We start from the raw sequence: 25,400 nt of genomic DNA, 5'->3' as shown, positions 1-25,400 counted from the left end.
GCTCCGGTGTCACGGGGTATGCGGCGCTTTGAAAAGAATTGATTTTCATTTGAGCATAATATTTAGCGATGGTACGCCCTGGGGACGAAACAGAGGTGGGGACAACATGCAGGAATGGTCGTAATTAAGGATTTCAAATTAAAACAGGTAATTTGGAGTTTTTCACATAAATCTCGTTTGTAATAATTCATATTTTCAAAGGGCCCATATTGCACTATTTTCTGTTCCCTCATCACAAACAGACCTGGAGTTGTGTTTTGTTTCATTCACAAATCCTGCATGGTTAGGCTAAAATGATAGACTGTATATATAAGTGGACATAGCTAACCTTCTAGCCACCACGTTCTAAGTACAAAGTGATCATGGGTGCGCTCCCAGCTCTATCGACTCTGGCTCCAATTCACTTTCTATTGAAAAATGGTGACCCCTCTCTCTGTAACTGCTGCTGTCAAACTCGTCGTTTTGGTCTAAAAATGTTCGTATTAACTCGCTCCAAATGATCCTGGTGTTTTTATTTCACTATTGTGTCCATAAATCAACATATGATCATTAATAACAGACAAATCAGGCATGTCGTTTCCCTGAGGTCGCTTCCCCTAGCAAAATTAATCATTACTGTGTTGTGTTTGAATACTGCAAGGATTTTCACTTTCGTTTACCAATCTTTTTATATGTGGGTTGGTCCAGCATTTACAGAGATATAATCCACAAACCAGGTATGAAACAACCAGTAAAAGTCATTCAAACAGTTATGTGCCTCCAGCTTCAATAAAATTTTGGGCATTTTATAATATTTCGGTATCAAGTGAACCAAAAGATCCAATGGCTCCCATTCGATTTCTAATGAAAAACTCCCCTCTCTTTGTAACTGCTGCTGTCAGACTCGTCATTTTGGTCTTAAAATGTTCGTATTAACTCGCTCTACATGATCCTGGGGTTTTTATTTCCTTATTTTGTAAATCAAGGTATGAACATATCCCACTTAGCAACAGGTTTGATTGACAATGTTGCTAAGTGCATCCTGACTAAAGTTTTCAAGGTCAATCTTCGGCTTTGAGCAAACAAAAATAAATACACAAAATTCATTAAAAAAATTCAGAAACTGATTCATATTGTAACTGTCAACCGAAATATGTCTCATTTTTAATCAATATCACTACATTTATCACTTTAATAAATGAACAACACTTGTGTTAAACACGTACTTAAATACTTTTACTTAAGCAGATTTTGTCATGTGATACTTGTATCTGTACTTTCACTTAAGTAACAAAACTTCATCCACCACTGAAGACCTGCTAGCCTCGATTAGCTTCATTTGACTAGAGCTGAACGCTGTGGGTGACGTCACACTCACTTAATCTACTTCTTTATACAGTCTATGGTTAAAACACTCTGTTTCACCTTGTGATGTCATCATGTGGTAATACAGGAAGTGCTTCACTGTGTTTTTAAACTTCATACACCTTCACTTGAATCATTTGGATGATTTCAGCCCTGGAATTGCCAATCTCAATTGAACTAAAGATAAAATGTGGCTATTAACTTGAAAACTACCACTTCATGACATCACAAGGTAGAACAGAGCATTTTGAGCTTTAGACATGTACAGACTAATAATAAAGTGTTACTCAAACATGTTTGGATGAAACAAAACACATTTCCAGGTCTGTTTTTGAGGAGGTAACAACATTATAACACGACTTAAATATAAAAGAATATCAATGGGTTTCACAAAGATTAAAAATGAGTACTGTTGCCATAGCTATTAACAATTTAAACCTAAATATTATATCTTTTGAATGGGAAAAAGCCCTCAAAATGTTGCATATAACAGGAAGCTGAAACCCATAGATAAATGGAGAGGTGAATCTGGAGGAAGGGCATCTGATGTAAAGCTTATACTGTGTCAACACTCAGATAATATTAGTTTAACTTCACTTGAGCAAAATTTGAAAGTGTAAAGAAACTTAGCCAGATCACAATCAGAGCTCTGCAGGACCGTCTCAGGGATGTGCAGACTTGGCTGAGCTCAAACTTGAACTTAAATCAAAATCAAACTGAGATAGTGGTGTTTGGCTAAAATAATCCACTGCTTGGACGTGCCAGTGAGGAATCCTGGGATGATTGTGGACTCTTGCTAAGGTAAAACAAGCTAGTGTTTCATTCTGCTGTTTATTTATTGCCACTCATGATTTTTTTTATGATATTGTAATTAATTTTGTGGATTTAGAATAGTTCTTGTAATTCAAATCTGCTGTGGGGTTGATGTTTATGTCGAGAGCGGGATTCGAACTGACAACCTTCGGATCAGTGGACGAGAATGGCTTGATATAAAACACGGCTCTTTCAGATTCATTATATCTGCTAATTGGCGTCTGATTCTTAGCATTCATATCACACTTTTTATTCTGCTGGGATTTCACTAGAGGTCAAGGTAATGGAAGCGTTACCACACCGTTCATCACTGTCATAAGAGACAGATGAGAGCCTCTCCCCTCCACAGAGCCGCTCCCCTCCACAGAGCCTCTCCCCTCCACAGAGCCGCTCCCCTCCACAGAGCCTCTCCCCTCCACAGAGCCGCTCCCCTCCACAGAGCCGCTCCCCTCCACAGAGCCGCTCCCCTCCACAGAGCCGCTCCCCTCCACAGAGCCGCTCCCCTCCACAGAGCCTCTCCCCTCCACAGAGCCGCTCCCCTCCACAGAGCCGCTCCCCTCCACAGAGCCGCTCCCCTCCGCAAAGCCCCTTTCCTCTGTGGGAGAAAAGAAGAGGTAAAGAATATAAATGGGGGAAATAAAGAAATAAAAAACAAACAAACAAAATAAAAAAATAAAATACAATAATAATAATAATAATAATAATAATAATGTCTATGCTAAACATATTTAAAGATGATCTATGTAGGTTTTTTTTGCCCGTCTCCATGGAGATATTATTGCTTTGCCTGGAATGTTCCACAGTATGACATTAAACAAATCAGATATTCAATGGTAGATGAAGTTCTGGTACAGATACAGAGGTAAAAAGTTAAAGTATCCCATGACAAAATCAACTTAAGTAAAAGTATACAAGTACATATTTTAAAAATGTAGTTTAAGAGTACAAAGTAAAACTTTTTCACACAAGTGTTGTTCATTTGTTAGTGTTAAATGTGGGGATATTGATTAAAAATGATACATATTTTGGTCACAGTTACAATACGAATCAGTTTCTGAATTTTTCTTATGAATTTTGTGTATTTATTTTTGTTTTGCTCAAAGTCGAAGCTTGAACTCAAAAACTTTAGTCATTATGTTTTCACAAACACAGTCAAAATAACCCCTAAAATAAAAATCTTTTACTTTTCAGTCCAGTTCAAACATGTAGTGTTGTAAAAAGTACAGATACTGCTCTCAAATGTAGTGAAGTAAAAGTAAAAAGTATCCACTGTAAAATGTACTTAAGTAAAGTACTTGATTACTTGTTTTTATATATTGCTGAAAATAATACACTGAAAAACATCCTTAGTGTGAGCGGGACTGCCTCTCCACAGATCTGACCCGTAATTTGGTCTGGATGTGTCACGTGCCTGTCACCATGGAGATCGATAAGTTTAAAGTTTAGAACCCTCCATCAGTAATGTTACGTAGTGTGCATTTACTATTGTATCCAACTAATCAAGAAGAAATAGAAGACTGAGACAAAGTACTTTAAAAGGTCACATGTAGTACATAACATAGGTCCTTTATATTTGTCTAAAAGTAAAAGGAAATGTTTTGCGTTGAGTCCGAGGGGTTAGCACAGATGATCGCTAAAGGTGGACTGAGTTGACAGTGATTGAACAGCCAATTAGCCGTTGCCCAAAGCTACGCTACAGGTTAGCAGCAATGAAGAGAGAGCAGTCTGTGAGAATACGGCTTATAACAGGGACGTTTCCATTAAATGTGCCTTTTTGAAATATTCTTTTGTCATTTTAATATCACGTTATTACTCAAATAGATGCACCACGACACCGTGAAATTATTTCTTGAAGGAAACTATTACTTGGCCCTTACTTTTTTTTAATTCAGCTAATTTTGGGATGCTACTATTACTACTATTATTAAACTTAAAGCAACTTCTATGTGGTGTTAACTGCTAACCACAGACTGGATAAAGAAGTGGACTGAGGGAGTGTGATGTCACCTACAGCGTTTGAATTTGGAGCCGAGTTCCATATTTGGATTTCCGACCACGAGTATCTTAGCAACAAAAGAGCCAATCGGGAGCAAGGCTGTTGAAGGTAACGCCCCTTTCCGCCCACACAGCTGGTTTAGCAGAGAGTGGACGCTTAGCAGTACTGTCAGTCAAACCTGTTGCTAACATTAGCGGGAGCGGCCTAAGGGAAAGAAGGAGCATGATTTGTTTGATATTAATGTTCATATCTTGATTTTTGCGGACACACAGCAAAATAAAAACCCCAGGATGATGTAGAGCGGGAACATTTTAAGACCAAAATGTTGAGTCTGACAGCAGCAGTTACAGAGAGAGGGACCACAGTTTTTCAATAGAAAGTGAAATGGAGCAGGAAGCGCACCCATGATCACTCCCTGTCTGGAGCGTGCCGGCTAGCGTGTTAGCTTTGTTTATATATATATAGTCATAACATAATTAGAGCACCATGTTTCCTTTTATCACTTTTGTGTATTTACGGAAAATTGTTGTGCAGGAACATGAGTGTCATTCTGTCAGTTGTACTATGCCAGGCTTGTGGGTGGAGCCTGGTACATGCTCGTACTGCTAACCCCATGGAGGTTTCGAATAGGGCTTGGGAGAGATTGCTAGATTATTCAAACATGCATGGATGACATCTAAGTCCACTTCAGGCGTGTTTGTGATGAGGGAACAACGCTATAACTCAGTAAAAAGCTCCAAAAGTCCATGTTACGTAACACTCACTACTTAAAAAACACATAGCAAACCAATATTTATTCGGAGAAAAATCTGGAACAATTTGGTACAATTGTCCACACTTTACCGCGTGGCATAGTTCAACTGACAAAATGATTGAACAGAGCTACAAGACGCCCTGCTACAGTCAGCTATTTGGTTTCATATTCATGACAGTATAATGTTCTGTAATGGAGGCAGCAAAATACAAATAGTAAAACAAATCCAGCGTTTGCCATATTTTATCATTTTATCATTATTGTTATCGTTTTTTGTTCTGAAAAATGGCGAATCTTTTGAGGAAGTTGTTTGAAATTGCAAATTTTGGGAGTATCCGTGTATTCTATCAGTCGTCCAGGTGTGATCTATAGTAGAAGAAGAGTTTAAATCTGTTAACTGGACAAAAAGTCGTTGGAGTGAAGATGTTTCGCTGCTCAACCGAGTTTCTTCTTCGGTTTTTGCCATTGCCTTATATTAGTCCACAAGCAAACTGACCAAAACTGAAGAAGAAACTTGGATGAGCAGCAAAACGTCTTCACTCCATCGACTTTTTGTCCAGTTGACAGATTTGAACTTTTCTTCTACAAATTTTACGAGACTGTCCTTATCAATTTTGGTGCCTCAATTAGACAGAAGAAAAATGTATGGTTTGGAAAGGGACACAAATCGTCAAACTTTTTCAAAGTTTTGTGCATAAACTTTGAAGAAACTCTTATTTTGCTACAAAGAACATGCTGGCTCTGCGGCCCATTAACTTTACCAAAGGTTATGGTCATAAAATGGAGAGTATTTTTCCCACTCGCTGCAGGAGGGAAAACCAGACTGGATATTTCCATTCACAAAACTCTTTTATATTTAGCTGTTTGCCGCACCTTCTCCTGTGTGCTTTGGAGATTTCAAACTTGACTGAATTCTGCCAACATTTTACCTCTTATTTCTCGGATTTGAGCTACATTTGAGTTACTATGGAAACCGACAACTCCTTTGTAGTTGGTTTTCCACTATCTTAAAACGTAAAAAGCAGAACCAGTTACTGTCAAACGGTTTTGCAGTGGTCCGAAGTTATTCCTCACTTACCTTATGCCTTCAGAGCATCGTAATTATTCACCATGATGAGTTTATAAGAGCTTTTCACAACTCTCAGAGACCAGAGCTGAGTTTTGTCGTCACGGTAATGCTAACAACAATGAGCACTTCCTGATTCTGTGGCAAGAAAATACTTATTTTCATTGGACTTATTTGATCTCAAGAGCTCCTTAGCTAGCGTTAGCAATAGGTTTGATTGACAGCGTTGCTAAGTGCCCCCTCTCTGTTCCTGTTACCTTCCAACAGCCTCGCTCCGGATTGGCTCTTTAGTTGCTATGATACACACGGTCAGAAATTCCAAATATACAACTTGTCTCAAAATTCGCCGCTATAACCGCTAGCCTCGACGTGCTTCATTAGCCGAACGCTACGGGTGACGTCGCGCTCGCTTAATCCACGTTTTATACAGTCTATGGGTGCATCTTAGGGACAAAAAGTAGCTCAAACTTTTACGCAACGGTACCTACGCCATTGCAGATTGTTGTTTACTTATTTAGTGACAGTTCAAAGCAAGATTTGGACAAAAAAAATACAGACGTACAAATACAAGCGCAGGAAAACCCAGCACACATGTATTATTAACCCGCATTACCAGCTGGCCTCACTGTGTTATGTAATGCCTGGCTTTCACACTGGTCGTCCCACTTCTGACCTGTAATTTATCTTTATCTGACCCTCTCCTCTCTCTCTTTCTACTCCCCCTTCTCCTTTCTCTCTCCTTCTCTTACCTCTCTCTCTTTTCCCCTGCCCCTCATTATCCTTCTGTCTGTGTCCCTTCTGCTCTTTCCACTCCCTGATTCTAAACCTCGATCTATCTCCTTCATTTGAGCTCTTTCGCTTGCTCTCTCGTTCTGTCTCTCTCCATCTCCCTCCCCCTCATCTGCTATCTCCCTTCTCCTCCTCCTCCTCCTCTCTCTCTCCCCATGTGTTACTTCCTCTCTTTCATCTCTCGCTCTTTAAAACCCTCCCAATCTATATCCTCTGTATCTCTTCTCTTTCCCTCTTTCTATCCTCTGCCCCATCTCTCACCCCTCCCTCTCTCTCAATATATCTACTTCACTTTCTCTCCCTCTTTCTCTCACTCGCCTTTTCTCCTCTCCCCTTCTCTCTTTCTTCTGCCCTGGCACAACCTCCCTCTCATCTCTCTTCACTGACTCTCACTCTTTTTCTCTCTCTCATCTCCCTCCCTCTCATCTGCTATCTTTCTTCTTTGTCCCATTCTCTCTCCTCATCTCTCTCCCTCCCTTTCTCTCTCCCGTCCTCTCTTTCTACCCCTCTTCCCTCCTATGTCCTTTACCCCATACTCTCTCTCTCTACCTCCCTTTCATCCCTTTATCTTCTTCACTGTCTCTTGCTCTTTCTGTCTCTCTCCCTCTGTTTCTGTTCCTTTCACTCTCTCCCCTCACTCCTTTTCATCCCTCTATGTTCTTTACTTTCACTCTCCCTCTCCCCTTTGCTCTCTTTCATCCCTCTATCATCTTCACTGTCTCTTACCCTCTCTCTATCTCTCCCTCTGTTTCCTTCACTCTTTCACTCCCCTTACCCTCCTCTCTCTATCTCTCTCTCCCCTTGCATCTCTCTATCTTCTTCACTTTCCTCACCCTCTCTTGCTCGCTCTTCCTCCCTTTCATCCCTCTGTCTTCTTCACTGTCTCTTGCCCTTTCTCTATCTCTCCCTCTATCTTCTTCACTCTTTAACACTCATTCTCTCCATCTTCCTCCCTGTCACCCGCTTTCTCTCTTTCCCTGCCTTTCATCCCTCTATCTTCTTTGCTCTTGCACTCTCTCTCTTCCCCTTCCTCCCTTCCATCCCTCTATCTTCTTCACTTTCTCTTGCCGTGTGTTTCTCTCTACCTCTATTTCCTGCAAGCTTTCACTCTCTCCCTCTCTTTCATCTCTCTATCTCCTTCACTTTCTTTCACCCTCTCGTTCCCCTTTTATCCCTCTATCTTCTTCACTTTCTATCACTCTTTCTCCCCCTTGTCCCTTCCTTTCATCCCTCTATTTTCATCACTGCCTCTTACTATCTTGCTCCCTCTATCTCCTTCACTCTTTCACTCTTGTCCTCTCTATCTCCCTCCGTCACCTTCTGTCTCCCATTCCCTCCCTTTCATCCCTCTATCTTCTTCACTGTCCCTTGCCCTATCTCTATCTCTGTTCCTCTAACTCCTTCACTCTTTCACTCTTGTCCTCTCTATCTCCCTCTGTCACCCCCTGTCTCCTGTTCCCTCTCTTTCATCCCTCTATCTTCTTCACTGTCTCTTTCTCTCTATCGCTCTCCCTCTATGTCCTTTACTCTTTCACTCTTGTCCTCTCCATCTCCCTCCCTGTCACCTCCTGTCTTCCCTTTCCCTGCCTTTCATCCCTCTATCTTCTTCACCGTCTCTTGCCCTCTCTATCTCCTTCACTCTTTCTCTTTCTCTCTCTCCGCAGGTATCACCACGGTCCTCACCATGACGACGCTGAGCACGGTGGCGCGTAACTCCCTCCCGCGGGTGTCCTACGTGACGGCCATGGACCTCTTCGTCACCGTCTGCTTCCTCTTCGTCTTCGCCGCCATGATCGAGTACGCCATGCTCAACTACTACTCCTACAACAACCGGCCGCCGCCACGCATGCAGAGGATGGTAAGAGAATGTTCCGCGGTATGGCTTTAAAGTCACGTCCCATATATTCAATCGCAGGTGTTTTTATTGCGCAAAAATACCATCTATTCTGAGCTAGGGTGGTCAAAAGTATCAAAAATCGGATACTAATGGATACTAAAACTAATATCGGAACTAGATACTCATTTGAGCAGGTATCGATACTAAAAAAGTCACTTTCACAGGATAGAAATGAACCTTTCCTGAATATCTTTAGAAGTATAATTGGTATCGAGTCTATTCCTTAGTATCAAAATCGACTTTGAAATTTTAGCATCATGGCAACACTTCTGTGAGCGGACTCGCCTCTCCGAAGATCTAACCTGTCACCCAGCTTAATGGCACCATCTGCTTGTTTCCAATGGAGATATGCTACGTTTAATGCCATACTGTGCAAAATCCCAGGCAAAGCAATAACATCTCCATGACGACAAGTAGGAGATCCTATACCAAGAAAAGGTACATGTGGTGCTTTAATCAGTGGAAATTAAAAGCTAAAAAAAGAACATTTTTTAAAAGTTGCAATCATTTTAACCAACCGTGTATTGTGAAATATTTGTAAGTTTAGTAGCGATTGCCAGGCCTGTCAAGAATACTTTTCAAAGTTTGAGAGACTAAATGACCCCGTTAAAATAAATCAGAAGCAGCTATTCTTCCTCCAAGGCAAGGCAGGTTTATTTGTACGGCACAATTGGTACACAAAGTAATTCAAGGTGCTTTGCAGAATAAGAACGATATTAAAATCAATACAAACAAATCAAAACATAAATAATCATCATAAGATTAACATTAGAAGAGAAGAGGCAGAAGAAAACAGAAAAATAGAACCGTTGAGCCTGGATTTAAACATTGTCAAAGGAGAGGCCTGTGTCACATCTTCAGGAAGATTGTTCTCCATGTTTAGTCCCGGTTTAGTCCTGGTTTAGTCCTGGTTTAGTCCTGGTTTAGTCCTGACTCTGGGCACCAGCAGGAGGCCGGTCCCTGAAGTCCTCAGAGTGCGAGATGGTTCATGTGGCACTAACATGTCAGAGATGTACAGAGACCATGTGCTCGTCTACACCGTTGTAAAGTGTGACCGTTTTCATCTCCCTTCACATCTCATCATTTTCGACTGTGTTTAGTTTCACTGCTTAGAAAAGTGGTAATATTAACAAAGCCACCGATCAATGCAGTCGTAGCCGCCGCATGTGTAACGATGATTACTGAGCAATAACAGCTCTCAAAAACTGAAATAAGGAAACACAAACGGCTCATTTCGAAATCAAAACCAAATCAGGATGTCAGTTGCATGAGTTCATTTTAAACGGTTTGCAGGGGTCCAAAGTTACTCCTCACTTACCTTTTGAATCCAGAGCATTATTGATGAGTTTATATGTGCTTTTCACAACTGGAGCAGTGCTGTAACGATAATGCGAACAATGGCTAGCATGCTAATGTGCACAACCAGCTTATGCACTATATCTGTACTGGGGCAAGTTATATTTAGCTCAAAAACACGGCAAAGACTCAGGTACAGGACTGATAACATTAATCTGAAACCCATGAATACTAGTCCTCTCAAATAACATCACAGTGACACGCAAGCTTTCATTAGCATTAGCATGTTTTTTCAGTTAGTCACTTTCACTTTTATGTTGAATCAAACATAAACAGGATCATGAACGTTCGTACTGATCACAGGCTCCTGAAAATGTGCTGTTTAAATCCGTTTTGCATTTTTGCCACAGAATCTTAAAACTTGCTTGGCTGTGTTTGTTAATTTTTACATTCTGTCACCCTGGGAAATGCTGAACATTCTGCCATAGACTGTATTTATAGATAGATGTAGTTAACCCACTAGCCGCCGAGTTACAAATAGGAAGTGATCATGGGCAAACTCCGGCCTCGATCAACTGGCTCCAATCATGGATCTATTAAAATAACTGGAGGGTTTTGCTGCTTAGAGCTGTCGTGAGTTGGACTAGTGGCCACCCCTTGGTACTACAACTCGTGTTCAGTTGACAGAGACAGACCGGGCACCTACAGATTTCACAAAGATCGAGTTTTGTGGCGATTTTTAACCTATTTTCAGATCATAAACTTTTTCTCAGCTCAAAATTCGTTCGGCTACACTCTATGTCCGCTCTTGCTAAGCTCAAGCTCTGATTGGTTGGAGCGGTCACGTGGTACGACATGAACGAGCAGGTGAGCGATGTGAACGAGCTCAACTATCGTGGATGAGCTGCAGGTTTAGAACATGATTCAGAAGCTCCTGGAAGCACAAACATTATTATTTAATTATTTATAATTTATTTATTATTCCCTTTCCTCCTCCTTGCCGCTCCACTCGCTCTCATCATGTAAAGTCTCATGGGGGGGTCGCTCAACTGCGCATGGTCCATGGGCAGGGCAGGATGTAACTAACCGCAAAAGGCTCAAATGTTCGTATTAACCCGTTCTACATGATCCTGGTTTTATTATTTCACTTTTATGTCCATAACTCAAGATATAAACATTAATAACAGACAAATCAGGTGTTTTCATTCTTCCTGCTAGCGTTAGCAACAGGTCTGACTGACAGTGTTGGGTGACGTCGCACTCACTTAGTCCACTTCTTTACACAGTCTGAGCCATATATGAATTACCCCCAGCATGGTGTCACCCGCAAAGTATCTACTCTACCCACGTATCGATATTAAAATAAGTATCTGGTATTAGCTTTAGCATTGATCATTATCCGGGTTTAAAGTTTTTTGACAACGCAATTTGTATCACACCCCGAGATCAAACCCAGACCAGCGCAGACGACTACCGCTGACAGCTTCAATTATTTCGTTTTTTGTTGGGTTTTTTTGGGCTAAGTCTAGACTCGTCATGTCGCTTTTAATTGCGTCTCCAAAATCTCCATGAATGTTCCTCCTCTGACTCAGCTCCTCATTATTAGAAAGAACTGGACCTCATCTGTGGGCTCAAACACAGTTATATACCTCCATAATTACCTCATGTCGTACCCACCGGCTGTGTTTTGGCCTGGTCGATCCGTAGGGAGGCCCCGGTCCCCTCCTCCCCACAGTCGATGACTTCTACCCGGCCTCCAAATCTGTCTTCCTTCCTTTGCTCCCTTTGGTTGTCTTAAAAATTTACTGCGTTAAAGTCAGCTGTTCTGATTTATAGTAAAAAAAAAACAGCTATTGCCATTTTCTCTGACAACGCAAATTAAAAAAAAATGATCTAGACATGCTATACCAATGAGTTGCCGTCCTCCCTTTTTCAAGATAAGTTCAAATAAGGCCGGTCTTTTAAGGGATTTTCCATTTTTTATTTATCGAGTCATTGTTTTAATAACTTTAATCAAATCTTAGAGCGGCAGTTAGAAGCTGTACAGAGCGAGACGTATTTTTCATCTTAAACTCTATTCGCGTGGGATTAGTTTTACCTAGGGACGTATGTAGAGCTGAAACGATAACACTGACCCATAAACAATGAAGCAAGACACGAACCAGGGACGTCGGACGGGGTACTGTTTACCTAGGGCCCAGTGCAGAGAGGGGCCCCTCATAAAGTCTGTATTGTGGATTTTTGTGTAATGAGGGTCCCCCAAGATGATTTGTACTCAGGGTCCAGCGTTTGGAGCTACACCTCTGTCGCCAACGTAGCTTTTATTTTATTTTTCGTTTGTTTTTAGCAGAATGCAGCTGTACTTTAGCGTCATGGTTGTTTTGTTTTGATCGGTGATCAGAATTCTTGTCCATCCATCAGATTTCTTGTGAAACCACCATAGTCTCTCTCTGCTAATTTGTTGTTGCCAAACTTCGCACCAAAAGCAACTAAACCTTTAGAGCCTCCATGCTACTGGTCTAACGGTGCTGTACTTCGAGGTCACGTTTTTACCACAGTTTGTTTGATGTTTTACTTTTAATTTACAAGCAAGGACCGCGCTACAACAATGGTATATGATAAAGATATTTACTGCAGGATATGGATAGATGTGGAGGCTGGGGAGAGACTCAGGACGGGGGGCTCTGTCTCAGGCGGTTTCCCAAGCCAATTCAGGACCCCTTCCTTCTCTCTGTAGATGGTGAGGTCTTTGGGCTGAAGATGAAGAGACACGAGGTGGAGAGGGTGGAAACAGACTATAACTAGGGCTTCTGGGTAATTAGAGGCGTGGTTGAGGTGAGCTGTGGTTCGCTGGAGAGGGGCATTAGCAGGTTGAGGCGTGGTGCTGCTCCTGAATCTCAGTTAACCATATTAACTCCATAACTTATCACGAATGGCGTCCGTCAGATTTCTTGGAAAACTGCTGTAGTTTTTCCACACACTAACCCACCCTTTCCAAGTTCGACAAACTTTGCAACAAAAGCACCCAAACTTTTCCATAAAGGCTCCGTTCTGCTGGTCCTCAATTGTGCTTGAGATCCTCGGTTGTACTTCCAAGTCATGTCTTTACCACAGTTAGTTTTATGTTTTTTACTTTTTAATTGTAGAATGAACAATAACTGGATTACAAAATGGTCCGTGGTGAATTAATATTAATTTAGCCGAACAAAACGCAAACTGAAACAACAGGGAAATAGAAATGAATGCAACCTTGGAGAGTGTTTGTTCTGGTTGTCATAGAGAAGTGCGACGTCAAAACTGGAAAGAGTTTAACTTGAAGATCAGATTAGGATTGTTTAGAACTCAGTTGAAAGCATTTATTTTTTTTTCAAAATGTAGCGTTAGTGATAAATGTTGGAGGAATTGTGGACTTGTGAGTGACCGAACTCGATAATTTTGGGACTGTTCCAATGTTCAGTGTTTCAAATAGGACACGTATGCCTTAACATTTTATTTTATTTTGGAGAAAAAAAACTCTAATTATGTAAAACTATGTGAAGGCCCAGTCTCAGGACACTTTGTTGACTGAAACTGAAAAGCACAAACAGGCTATAAGGACCTGTAACAACCTGTATCCAATGGCAACGCAGCATAAAGAAGCTAACCATCGCAGTTATAAAAGCCTAAAATTATGAGGAATAGAACACATCAAGAAACAAGAAGAAGAAACTGAAAAAGTGTCTTCAGAGAGCGTCTTACCGGATCTATACTTTCAAGGCTACACAGTTTTCAAGCCTCAGTGGAGAGTTGGTCTGTGTCCGAAATTTTTGTCTGAGATGTGGAAATTCTCGCTCTTTTAACAGCTCAAGCTAAGGTACACGGCTAACGCTAACAACTTTACACAGCAACGGTTTATTCAAGAGTTTTATTCATAATCAGGATCAACAGAATGATAAACTATCTGCTTCATTTAGTCGTGTTGTGTCCAGTTAAAGACCTGTCTCTGTCCGATGTTATTTTTCCAACTCTCGCAGTGCATTGTGGTCTATATTGACCTGTTTCCTGACCACTGATGCTCACTACTTTTCGAGGTGCAATTTGGGAAGTTTTGAGTGCACTACTTTTCCACTCCTTGGGCATTCGGACACCACTAAAAATGGCGTCACCCCCTGTGGACATTCGGACACTGCCCATTTTTTTACTGCCCATTTTTACATTTTCATAAACGTTTTTTTAGATTCATCCTCTAGAAAATGATACATCTCTGGCACATTGGTATTTTTTCCATTATGTAGCTGTTATTTAAGCTAATGTCAACATGAAGTATATACAATTTAAAGTCCTTGATAAGAATTAAATGCCAGCGTAGACTGTATACATCCAGTTTGCCCTGATGATTTTAACTTTCTTCTCTCATGTGGTAATAAAGGCTATTGAGTATTTCTTTTACTTTGGATCTGGACCTAAAATCGCTTCAACGCACAGACTAAAAACAGGCCGGTTTACGGACGTGGGCTTTCACTCGGGACTAGAATCACCTGAGGAGCTCTGAGTTTGCAGAATTTACAGGAGGTAAATTTGGAGGGAGTTTTTATAGACATTTTTATGGACAGGGAGAAGTCACACGGGACTGGAAACACAGATGAGGTTCGTAATGATTGTACTTTACCACAGGACCTGAGCTAAAACTAATCCTTGGGGAATAGGACTTTAATGAAGACAAATAAAACATGCATTCTTACAGTAAGCGTAGATATAAATGGACATAGCTAACCTGCTAGCCTTGGATTAACCCGCTCTACATGATCCTGGTGTTTTTATTTCACTATTGTGTCAGTAAATCAAGATATGAACATTAATAACAGACAAATCAGGCGTCTTCTTTCCAGCAACAGGTTTGATTGACAGCGTTTCCAGATTGGCTCTTTGGTTGCTATGATACTTGCCGTCAGAATTCCAAATACGGAACTCCAAATTCGCCGTTATAACTGCTTGCCTCGATGAGCTTCATTTGACTGGAGCTGAACGTTATGGGCGACGTCACACTCACTTAGTCCACTTCTTTTTGGTTTATGGTGGCATCACTCGCACGTCTCCATGGAGATGTATCTACTATCCTGAGGGACATTTCAAGGAAAACCAGTCCAATTTCCACGGAGACACGCGGATGACGTTGACGGATCTTTCTCCGGAAAACCGACAGTGAGCGGTCTCGCCTCGCCACAGATCTGACCTGGAACTTGCACATCTTTACGGAGATAGATATGCCAGACAAGCAATAAAATTTCCACGGAAACAAACATTTGACGGGCCTTACGCCAGAAACGCTAGGTGAAGTGAAAAGTATCCACCAGTTTATACGAAATAAATGCTTAAAATTATACACGCACTCGCTCAAATAGCTTTTTAAAAACAGCAGGTTCACCAAGCAGTACACATTTATTTAAATTATTTGAAGAGTAATTAGCTTTGGGCAAGTGCTAGCGATGGAAAACTGAAGAGAAGTCATCCATTTTAGTTGAATATTTTGTTAAAACGTGGATTTTTTTGGCAAAAATTTTCTGCCTTTAAATCAATGAACGTAAACCATGGAAACGTTTAACCGCGCCATTATATACGAGGAGAGAAAGTGCATTTACGTGAACTGTTGGCGACTTGTGATTGGCTGACCGTGACAGACATAGTTAATAGAGTTTTCTAAGTATATGTTTAAAAAGCTAATTATAAAATATCGCGTGCGTGTACATTCAGACTAATTGGACAAAAACATATATGGATTCATGGCGATGTTTGGGGCCCGGTGTAATCTCGCCCGTGTATAGCAACAATTACTATAGACTCAATTCGTCATTATTAAAAGCCGCTTACACTGGGGACTATGAACTGATGTAATGAGATTCTCCATTACGCTTCGTGTGCGCAAGACATGTTCCTAAAAGTCAATTAATTACCACAATACAAAACTTCCTAATAGCTCACTGAAACATTGGTCTATATAACAATAAAATAACAGGGGGCGCTCTAGGCACTTTGTAAACCCATTATTAAAAAAAGGATTAATATTCTGTGACTTTACCTCTGCAGGATAATGAGGTCCACCCACACACGAGGCGCTAGGTTTCAGTTAGCACAAATGTTATGTCGTTCACCGCGAATAAAACGATGAGGGTCAAGCGCGTTAGGCTGCGACGGAAAAGCAAACGAATGGGTTTTTTAAAGTATGGGTCAAAATGGAGTCAAAAGGTTTTATCTGGAGGTTGTTGTTTTTAATTGTGTAGTGAAATATGAGACGGCGGGATTTCGGATTTGAATCTTTGGTGTGTTTTGTTTGGCTGGATGGAGAAGTGGAAGAAGTACTCAGTTTTGTTATTTGAGTTCATGTACAGATACTGGAGCAAAAAACTACTCAAGTAAAAAAGTATCACATGAAAAAACCTACTTAAGTGAAAGTATTAAAGTACCTGTTTAAAAATGTACTTAAAGAATAAAACGTAAAAGTATTTCACACATATTTGGAGGTTGTATAAAGCTTCAAAAGTTGTGATTTTGATAAAGATTTGGGCTGAATTTTGTTCAACAGAAACAATTGGATCAATAGTTTTTTCTAGCCGTTTTTATTGTTGACATTTTTGTTTGTTCAGCTTGTGTTAAAAATAAACCCTCAGACTTTTCTGCTGGTGTCACACAATAATAAAAATGTTAGTTTTCTTTCTTACTTTTCAGTCCTGCTCAGAAATGTAGTGTAGTAATGTACAGGTACCTCCTCTCATGTGCTGTGAAGTAAAAGTACATTTTAGGTATCTGTAGTTTACTTGAGTACAGTACTTTACTACTTTTACTTCATTAACTTCCACCACTATGGTCAAATGTGGCACAATTGTACAATATAGAAGTAATGAATTTAGAAATTGGCAGTTTTTTACTTGTTTTAGTTACACAGTTGTCAATAGAAATAAATCAATTCTAAGAACAAACTTTAAACACTGATAAACAGGATGGACAGTGCTAGCTAGAGTGTAATTAATACTCGTTAGCATATGGTCAGTCTCTGCAATAGTACCAGTAATAAAAGTGTAAAATGTGAACTTCTGATCCTATATTTTCTTAAATGTCTTATTACTCATGTCAGTTAATTGACTCTATATTTCATATTTAAATACAGAGACATATACTATAACACAGACATAATATACAAATGGTGGTTCTTTTTGCATACTATACTAGGGCTGTCAAAAGTATCGAAAGTCAGATCCTAATTAATATGAAAAACTAGAATCAAAACGTATTTTTCGCAGGTATCAATAGTATAAAGTCACATTCACAGGACAGAAATGAAGCTTTTCTGAATATTTTTAGAATGATCTTGAGCTGTATCTGAACAAGTATAAGACACATAGACTAGTACACACCCATGGACCACTATGAACCTACTGGACGACTGAGGGAGTACACAGATATAAGACACATGGGAATAAAAGAGAAAGTACTACCATTTAATATTGAAAGTCACATTCTATTGTCTAAAGAAAGAATGTTTTTTATTACGGGAAATTGTATTGAGTATCGAATAGATTCTTTAGTTCCAAAATCAAGTTTATATCATAACAACACTAACATATACATTACTTCCTGTCCTATTCTTATTTTGAAGTCAATATCAGCATGATGTAGTGTTGTTTATACCTGTCCTCTTGTCTTCTCCAGGCCTACTCCTCGTTCAACATGAGCCGCGCCCCCCGGACCATGATGCCGATGGGGAACTCTTTGTTTTGGCACGACTACGAAGACAACTGCTTTTACGAATGCTTAGACGGCAAGGACTGCAAGAGCTTCTTCTGTTGCTACGAAGAGTGCAAGGAGGGAGGATGGAGGAGGGGCCGGATCCACGTCAACATCCGCGAACTGGATTCCTACTCCCGGGTTTTCTTTCCCACCTCGTTCCTGCTGTTTAACATTGTCTACTGGGTCAGCTACCTCTACCTCTAGTTGGTGGATTTGGAATTCTACATTTTCCAAGCCCCGCCTACTCACTTTGCACCGCGGCTCGTGATTGGATGTTCGCACTCGTAGGATAGGACCTCTTGCCTTATAAGGAGTGCTTGAGAAACCCCCGGTGCACGGTATATCAGCAAAGATGACGTTTTTCAAATGGATGGACTTTTTTTTTTTTGGAAGAGCCGAATCTTTGCTCGGAAAAGAAGCACCCCCAGTGCCTTAAAGGGTGCGCGAGGCCAAGAGGCACAGCTTTAGATTCCCTCCGTTATATTTATTACCTCATCCATCACACACAGCGCCGCATGCTGAGAGCTGTTTATTTGGGAACACACTTTCTGTTGTAGCGCTGTTAGCATTAGCGCCTAGCCAACATGTGTTTAGTTGTAACAGCTTGTGTTTGTTAGCGTATTTTCGCACAATTCATGCTTTTTACGGTAGACTGTTAACCTTTTTGGTGGTCATCTGCCACCTGCTTGTCTCTTTGGAGATGTTATTGCTATGCTAGGAATGTTCCGCAGTATGGCATTCAACCTGTCGATCAGTTGCAGTTGTTTTATCGCTAAATCGGTCTACGTTACCTTGAATAACATGCATTATTACTGTAATCCATTTCCCTTCATGGAGATTAGTTTAATGCCATACTGCAGAATCTTCTAGGCGAAACAATGACGTCTCCGTACGTACGAGCAGCTGGCGGAAACTGCACCAAAAAAGTTACACGGTGAATCTTTACGTATGAAGACATTACACAAATTGTTTACAATAGATGCCAAGAAAATGTGGGTCTTTTTACAATAACTGCTGGGTAACGTCTATCCATTTCATAGCTACACCGTTGCATATATGTATACAAAGCTAATGCTAACATGCTACTGTCTCCCCCTCGGCTAAGAAGGTTTAATTACTTGCATAATTTCTTTGTCCATTTAAATCTGCCTTTCTCACTGAGGTAATATATTGTGTTGGAGAGGTTCAAAGCCCAGGATCCCTATAAAAAACTCAGCCATAGTCATTTGAGTGCATGCTATGATAAACCTGCCATATACGCCACACGGAGGGCAATAGTGAAGCTGGGGGCAAGGCAGACGGAGCAATGCATACTGTTGTTGTGCCACTGAGCAAGACACTTCACTTACTGATGCTGTCTGTAGTGTGATCGCTATGGGACTGTGCCATTACTTCTGGGTCCAATAGAATTCTAGTCTCATTCACTTTAAGGGCATTTTGTTGTTTTCAAAAGTTTGATTGCGTGAAAACCATTATTTTTTTGCATTACCTCCAAAATTATAATGCTTAAACTATACTTTTAGTTGGAACACATAGATCAGGGGTGTCCAAACTACGGCCCGGGGGCGAAATGCAGCCCTCAGACCAATTTTTATTGGCCCTCAAGCTTTCAGTTGAACTGGTGATCATAATCATCATCATCAACATAATCAGTACTTTTTATGGCAAATTTGAGTAATCCTACAGTATAACCTAAATAACATCACATTGCATTGTCACACAGACCTAATATTAATATTTCAAGCCTTATTTATAGTATGAAGTCACAACTATGTTAAATGCACCATCTGAATTATCCACTGTATTGATCACTGGTCTGTGGTCCTCAATGACGAATATTTTTCAAGATATGGCCCTCGGTGAAAAGAGTTTGGGCGCCCCTGCCATAGATATTGCGTTTACACTTTGACGCTGGGTTATGTCCTGTTTAGTCCTGATGTAGAGATGGTTAAGTTAATCCTGATTTACTTCAGATTTCATCCCAATGTCACACTTAGCAGTCCCATAGACATCATATTACACAGGTTAGCGTATATGCTAAAGCTACTTCTGTATGTCTCCCCAAACCGAAACCCCAACAGAAATTTTATTTCGAAAAACTATTGCTATTTGCACAAGACCATCTGTTCCAACTCTAATATTCGTCACCACTTGAACCGTGAAGCACACAGGACATACATACATATATTTACGTTTTTCCAACATGGCCGTGATGAAAAATGGATTAGCGATGTCCTGCTAGCGCACGCAGGACAAGCCATTGCAGGTGCTGTAAAATAGGGTGTTTTTTTTTATTGTGAACCACTCATGTACACTCTTAAAAAATGGATGGAGCCCCATACCCCTCCTTAAAACATGTAAAATTAATGCCATAACATGGAGGGACATGGACACTCTAAAAATGGGACAATATGGATATTTTGTTTACTGTTTTCTTGTGTTTTTGCAGTGGTTTGAATTTGTAGGGCAGCCACTCTTCCCTTACCCTCCAACCACACACTTTTCCTTGTATTTCTATGTCAAGAACAAAGCTTTTTTGTCAGATGTACCTAATTAATGTTTCTATTTTCATAATATGGAATGTATGTATGGCTAGTAGCTAGGCCTGCGCTGCTCCTGTGCTAATTCAGTCAGTCCACGAAGCACCTGAAGACATCTCCTATCTCCATCTTTCTAATTAGCACGTCTATAGCCTCTGGTGGAGCTAGCGATGGGCTGTTAGCATTAGCGCGCGATGGTTTAATCCGCGAGACAAATTAGCATTAGCGTTTAGCCGAGATGTTCGTGAGCTGACTGGATCGGGCAGAGCGTCGGCCCCACACTGCAGTAGACACTCCTCTTCACCTGGTTTTCTACTACACTTTATAAGTGTCTTAGTCCTTTGAAGTACTTCAATAAAGATAAGAATCACTATTTTCTACGTCCTACTGAACTCCACCTGTGTTTGAGCCCAACAGGGACCCGTAGTTTGATTTATAACCTTGGGGAAACTGGAGCGCTAAACCAGTATCAAAATAAAACACTTCTAAAATACTACTATTAATATATTTCAGTGTTGAAATTTAGAGTAATTGCCGGAGAAACATTGATTTTGTTACTTAAAATACAGATAAAAATACAGATACTAGAGCAAGTAAAAGTAAAAGTATCAAACGAAAAAAATCTACTGAAGTAAAAGTATTAAAGTACCTGTTTGAAAATGTACTTAAAGAGGATTTTGCACATATTTTGAGGTCGTATAAAGCTTCAAATTCAAATGTTTTCAGTATTTTTCCCAACAGAAACGACTGAATCAATCATTTTTTTCTAGTCGTTTTTATTTTTTATTATTTTTACTTTTATTTTATTTTATTTTTTATTTTTTTATTTTTTTATTAAATTGTGTTAAAATAAACCCTCAGCCTTTTTAGCAGGTCTCAAGCAAAAATGAAAAATAGTTTTTCAGCGCAGTTCAAAAATGTAGTAGAGTACAGTACTGCTCTCAAATATAGTGAAGTAAAAGTAAAAAGTCCTCAAAATGGCGTCCATCACAGACTCTGAAACACACCATTTTGTTTTTATTGTTGTTTTGTGCAATAAAGGCACTGTGAAACCAAACACGAAGTCATCCTGGTTTGATATAATCACTTCTTGTCAAATACCATTGTTTTTCTATAGACATATTTCCCATAATCCTTAGCATTATGACCACACTGACCACACTCCCTCCACTTGCACTCACTCACGTTGGTTTACTACTTCGATAACAGCTACTCTTCAGTTTTCAGTGGTCATAATGTTACAGCTGGTCTGGTTCTGGTTTAGCGCTCCTGGGTCAAATGTTTTATGAAAAATGGGATCTAGAGTCAAAAATGTATCTTTTTACTAGTGTGTGGTACATTGCTTATATAAATAAACTGTTTTGGTCAAATGCTGTCGTCCTATTTATTCATTTATTGTAAATTTGCGTAATAAACTATGCCTCCTGGAGTACAGTGGGTGCGATACCGGCTTCATCGACTCTGGCTCCAATTCATTTTCTATTGAAAAACTGTGGCTCCTCTCTGTAACTGCTGCTCAGACTCGTCATTTTGGGCTTAAAATGTTCATATTAAATCAGATGCCCTTCTTGATTTGACAGGCTCGGAGCTGTCATAATGGTTCTACAGGATTAGATTTGAAAGAACTTTAATAAAAAATACAAATACCACCAATTGCGGTACATTAAACAAGTTTTGGAGAACTGAAATGAGTTTAAAGTACACATTATGTTTCTTTGTGCTTGTCCCAATTCAGAATAGAGTAATTTGGTTTGGAGGTTCAAAACTATGCAAAAGTAACCCAAGCGTGTAGAACATATAGTATCCCATAATGCCATGCAAATAAGGCGATGCATATGAGCCGACATTATAAGCTGCATTTGTCCTTGGGGCTTTGTGCCTGGGTAAAAATCACAGCCAATCCCATTTTAAAATGTCACCGCTGTACCTGTAAATGTGTCCAAAAATAGAGCAGCAACAACACAACAAGGAACTCCCTGCACAAAGAGAGGGAGGAGAGGAGGAGAGGAGAGAGGGAGTGAGAGGAGAGAGAGAGAGAGAGAGGAACTCCCTGCACAAAGAGAGGGAGGAGAGGAGGAGAGGAGAGAGGGAGGAGAGGAGAGAGAAAGAGAGAGAGAGGAACTCCCTGCACAAAGAGAGGGAGGAGAGGAGGAGAGGGAGGGAGAGGAGAGAGAAAGGATCTCCCTGCACAAAGAGAGGGAGGAGAGGAGAGAGATGAGAGAGAGAGAGAGAGAGAGAGAGGGGAACTCCCTGCACAAAGAGAGGGAGGAGAGGAGAGAGGGAGAGAGAAAGGATCTCCCTGCACAAAGAGAGGGAGGAGAGGAGAGAGGGAGAGAGAGGAGAGAGAGGAACTCCCTCCACAAAGAGAGGGAGGAGAGGAGGAGAGGAGAGAGGGAGGGAAAGAAGAGCGAGAGAGAGAGGAACTCCCTGCAGAAAGAGAGGGAGGAGAGGAGAGAGGGAGGAGAGAGGGAGGGAGAGAGAGAGAGAGGAACTCCCTGCACAAAGAGAGGGAGGAGAGGAGAGAGGGAGGGAGAGAGAGAGAAAGGATCTCCCTGCACAAAGAGAGGGAGAAGAGGAGGAGAGGAGAGAGCAAGTTAGAAAGAGAGAGATAGAGAGGATCTCCCTGCACAAAGAGACGGAGAAGAGGAGGAGAGGAGAGAGGGAGAGGGAAAGGATCTCCCTGCACAAAGAGAGGGAGAAGAGGAGGAGAAGAGAGAGGGAGAGGGAAAGGATCTCCCTGCACAAAGAGAGGGAGAAGAGGAGGAGAGGAGAGAGAGGGAGAGAAGAGTGGGAGAGAGAAAGGATCTCCCTGCACAAAGAGAGGGAAGAGAGAGAGAGACAATCAGAGAGAAGAGAAAGAGAGGGATATAAATGATTTCCTGCAGAAAGAAAGGGAGAGAAGAAGAGGAGAGATGAGAGAGAAAGGATCTCCCTGCACAAAGAGAGGGAGAGAAGAGGAGGAAAGAGAAAGAGCGAGGGAGAAAGAGGAGGAGAGAAGAGAGGAGAGAGAGAATGAGAGATAGATAGAACAGATCTCTGCAGAAAGAGGAGAGAAGGGAGGGAGAAACAAAGAAAGAGAAAGAGAGAGGAGAGAAGGGAGGGAGATAGAAAGGATCTCCTTGCATAAAGAGAGGGAGAAAGAGAAGTGAGAGAGGGGAGAGAGGAAGAAAGGAGAACGGGAGAAAGAGAAGGAGAGAGTGAGGCAGAAAGAGAGAGGAAGAAAGAAGAGAGGGAGAAAGAGAAGGAGAAAGGGCAAGGGGAGAGGGTGAAAGAAAGAGCAAAGAGAGAGGAGAGGAGAGAGAAAGAAGGGGGGTACAGGGAGAGATAGAGGATAGAGGGAGAAAGAAAGATGAGAGGGTATGCAAGAGGGGAGAGAAAGAAAGTACAAGAGAGGGGGGTAGAGAGAGGAGAGATAGAGGAACATGTTATAGAGAGGGGATAGAGAGATGGGGTGAGGGGAGAGATAGCATAGAGAAGGAAGGAGTGTATAAGGAAAGGAATATGGGTGGAGAGAAAATGGAAAGGAGGGGGAGAGAGATAAAGAAAGGATAAGAAATAGGGGAGAGAAAGGGAAGAGAGGCAAGATAGAGAGAGAGAAAAAATAGTGTGGTGGAGAAGAAGGAAGAAGAAAGGGAGGGAAAGGAAAAGGAAATGATGAGAGAGAATGGGAATAGAGAGAAGGAAAGTGGAGATGGAGAGAGAAAGAAAAAATTGTGAGAAATAAAGGGGTGCAAGAAAGAGACAGTGTGAAGAAGGAGAGACAGGAGAGAGCATAAGGAAAGGGGGAGAGCGATGGAGAGAAAAGGGGGATTTAAAGAGAGAGAAAAAGAAGAAAAGGTGAGAGAGAGGATAGAGCAAAATAGAGAGAGAAGGGGAGGCAGAGGAGAGAGAAAGGAGCATAAAAAGAGAGTAAGAGAGGGAGGGGAGAGGGAAAAAGATAGAGAGAGACAGAGTTCGATGGAGGGGAGAGAAAATCACTTATGCGGTAGGAAATTGAGCTGTCAGAGAAGTTGCTGGTGCCTGTAAAGTGTCAGCGCCGCTCACAACGGAGACGCCGCAGCCCCCTCATGAGAACCCCTCCCCCTCCACACCCCGGGCGCCGCATTTTAAGGAGCACATTCCCCGTACACTGTGGGCTCTCATGCGTGACCACGACGCCGGGCTGTGGTGTAGCATGGCGCCGCGGCTAATCGGGTTGTTGGCTAGCTAAACAGACCTCCCCGGGATTCCCTTTAACTCGCTTTTGTGGTTTACAGGGTCAGAAGTGAAGACATTGTGTGCTCTTTGGTGCTTTTCACAACTTTTAGAGTGGAGTTTTTCTGTACTGGGACAGCTAACAGTAACTAGCTTGCTAACAGCACCCCGGCATTGCTTTATGATTAGATGCAGTGAGCGGACAGTGGTCTCATTTTGACCTAAGGTTTTCATTTAAGCTTTTATAAAATACAGTGTAAAATGTGTGAGTAAAATGGAAAAACGAACAGCAACTAGCATGCTAACAGCACATCGGCATTGCTTTATGATTAGATGCAGTGAACGGACAGTGGTCTCATTTTGACCTAAGTTTATTATTTAAGCTATTATAAAATGCAATGTACGATGTGTCAGTGTAAAGACCAGTGGGAAAGCTAACAACAACTAGCATGCTAACAGTTGTTGTTTGTTACTTAATTTGCTGTTAAACTGTCTAAAAACACTGTTAAAACCATAATAACTTTTAGCCAATATTATCTGACAGTACACTGACAACAAGACGAGTGTTCAGGGAGGGCATCTGGGCTAAATCTATTCCAACGTATACCCTATAAGGAGAACCAAACCACCATGGGTCATGTCAACCAAAGAAAGTTGATCTAATACCAACTTAAGTTAGCAAATTTCATCACTTAAAGGTCCTATATTACACAAAATGGACTTGTGAGCTTTAAGTCATGTTATAATGTTGTTTCCTTGTCAAAAACAGACCTGGATTTGTGTTTTGTTTCATTCACACATGTCTGAGTAACTCTTTATTATTAGTTTCCAAAGCTCAAAATGCTCTGTTCCACTTTGTGATGTCATGAAGTGGCAGTTTTCAAGCTAACAGCCACTTTTTACCTTTAGTTCAGTACAGATTGTTAACTCCACGGCTAAAATCGTCCAGA

General features: G+C 41.0%; 1 protein-coding gene across 1 annotated transcript in view; it reads left to right on the top strand.

Annotated features, from left to right (window-relative positions):
• The window catches only part of LOC117381643 (gamma-aminobutyric acid receptor subunit gamma-3-like), a 177,712-nt gene extending 159,766 nt beyond the window's left edge, over nucleotides 1-17,946 (top strand). Inside the window, exons 9-10 of the mRNA XM_033978638.2 lie at nucleotides 8,427-8,620; nucleotides 17,639-17,946. Coding sequence (XP_033834529.1) covers nucleotides 8,427-8,620; nucleotides 17,639-17,920 — 476 coding nt within the window. The 3' untranslated portion in view covers nucleotides 17,921-17,946. The remainder of the gene's footprint in view (nucleotides 1-8,426; nucleotides 8,621-17,638) is intronic.
• The last annotated feature ends 7,454 nt before the right edge of the window (nucleotides 17,947-25,400 follow it).

This window comes from Periophthalmus magnuspinnatus, chromosome 2 (genome assembly GCF_009829125.3).
Source record: "Periophthalmus magnuspinnatus isolate fPerMag1 chromosome 2, fPerMag1.2.pri, whole genome shotgun sequence".
NCBI classification, from domain to species: domain Eukaryota; kingdom Metazoa; phylum Chordata; class Actinopteri; order Gobiiformes; family Gobiidae; genus Periophthalmus; species Periophthalmus magnuspinnatus.
The sequence above is the reverse complement of the archived record's forward strand: the minus strand, read 5'-3'. Positions and strand labels throughout refer to the sequence as shown.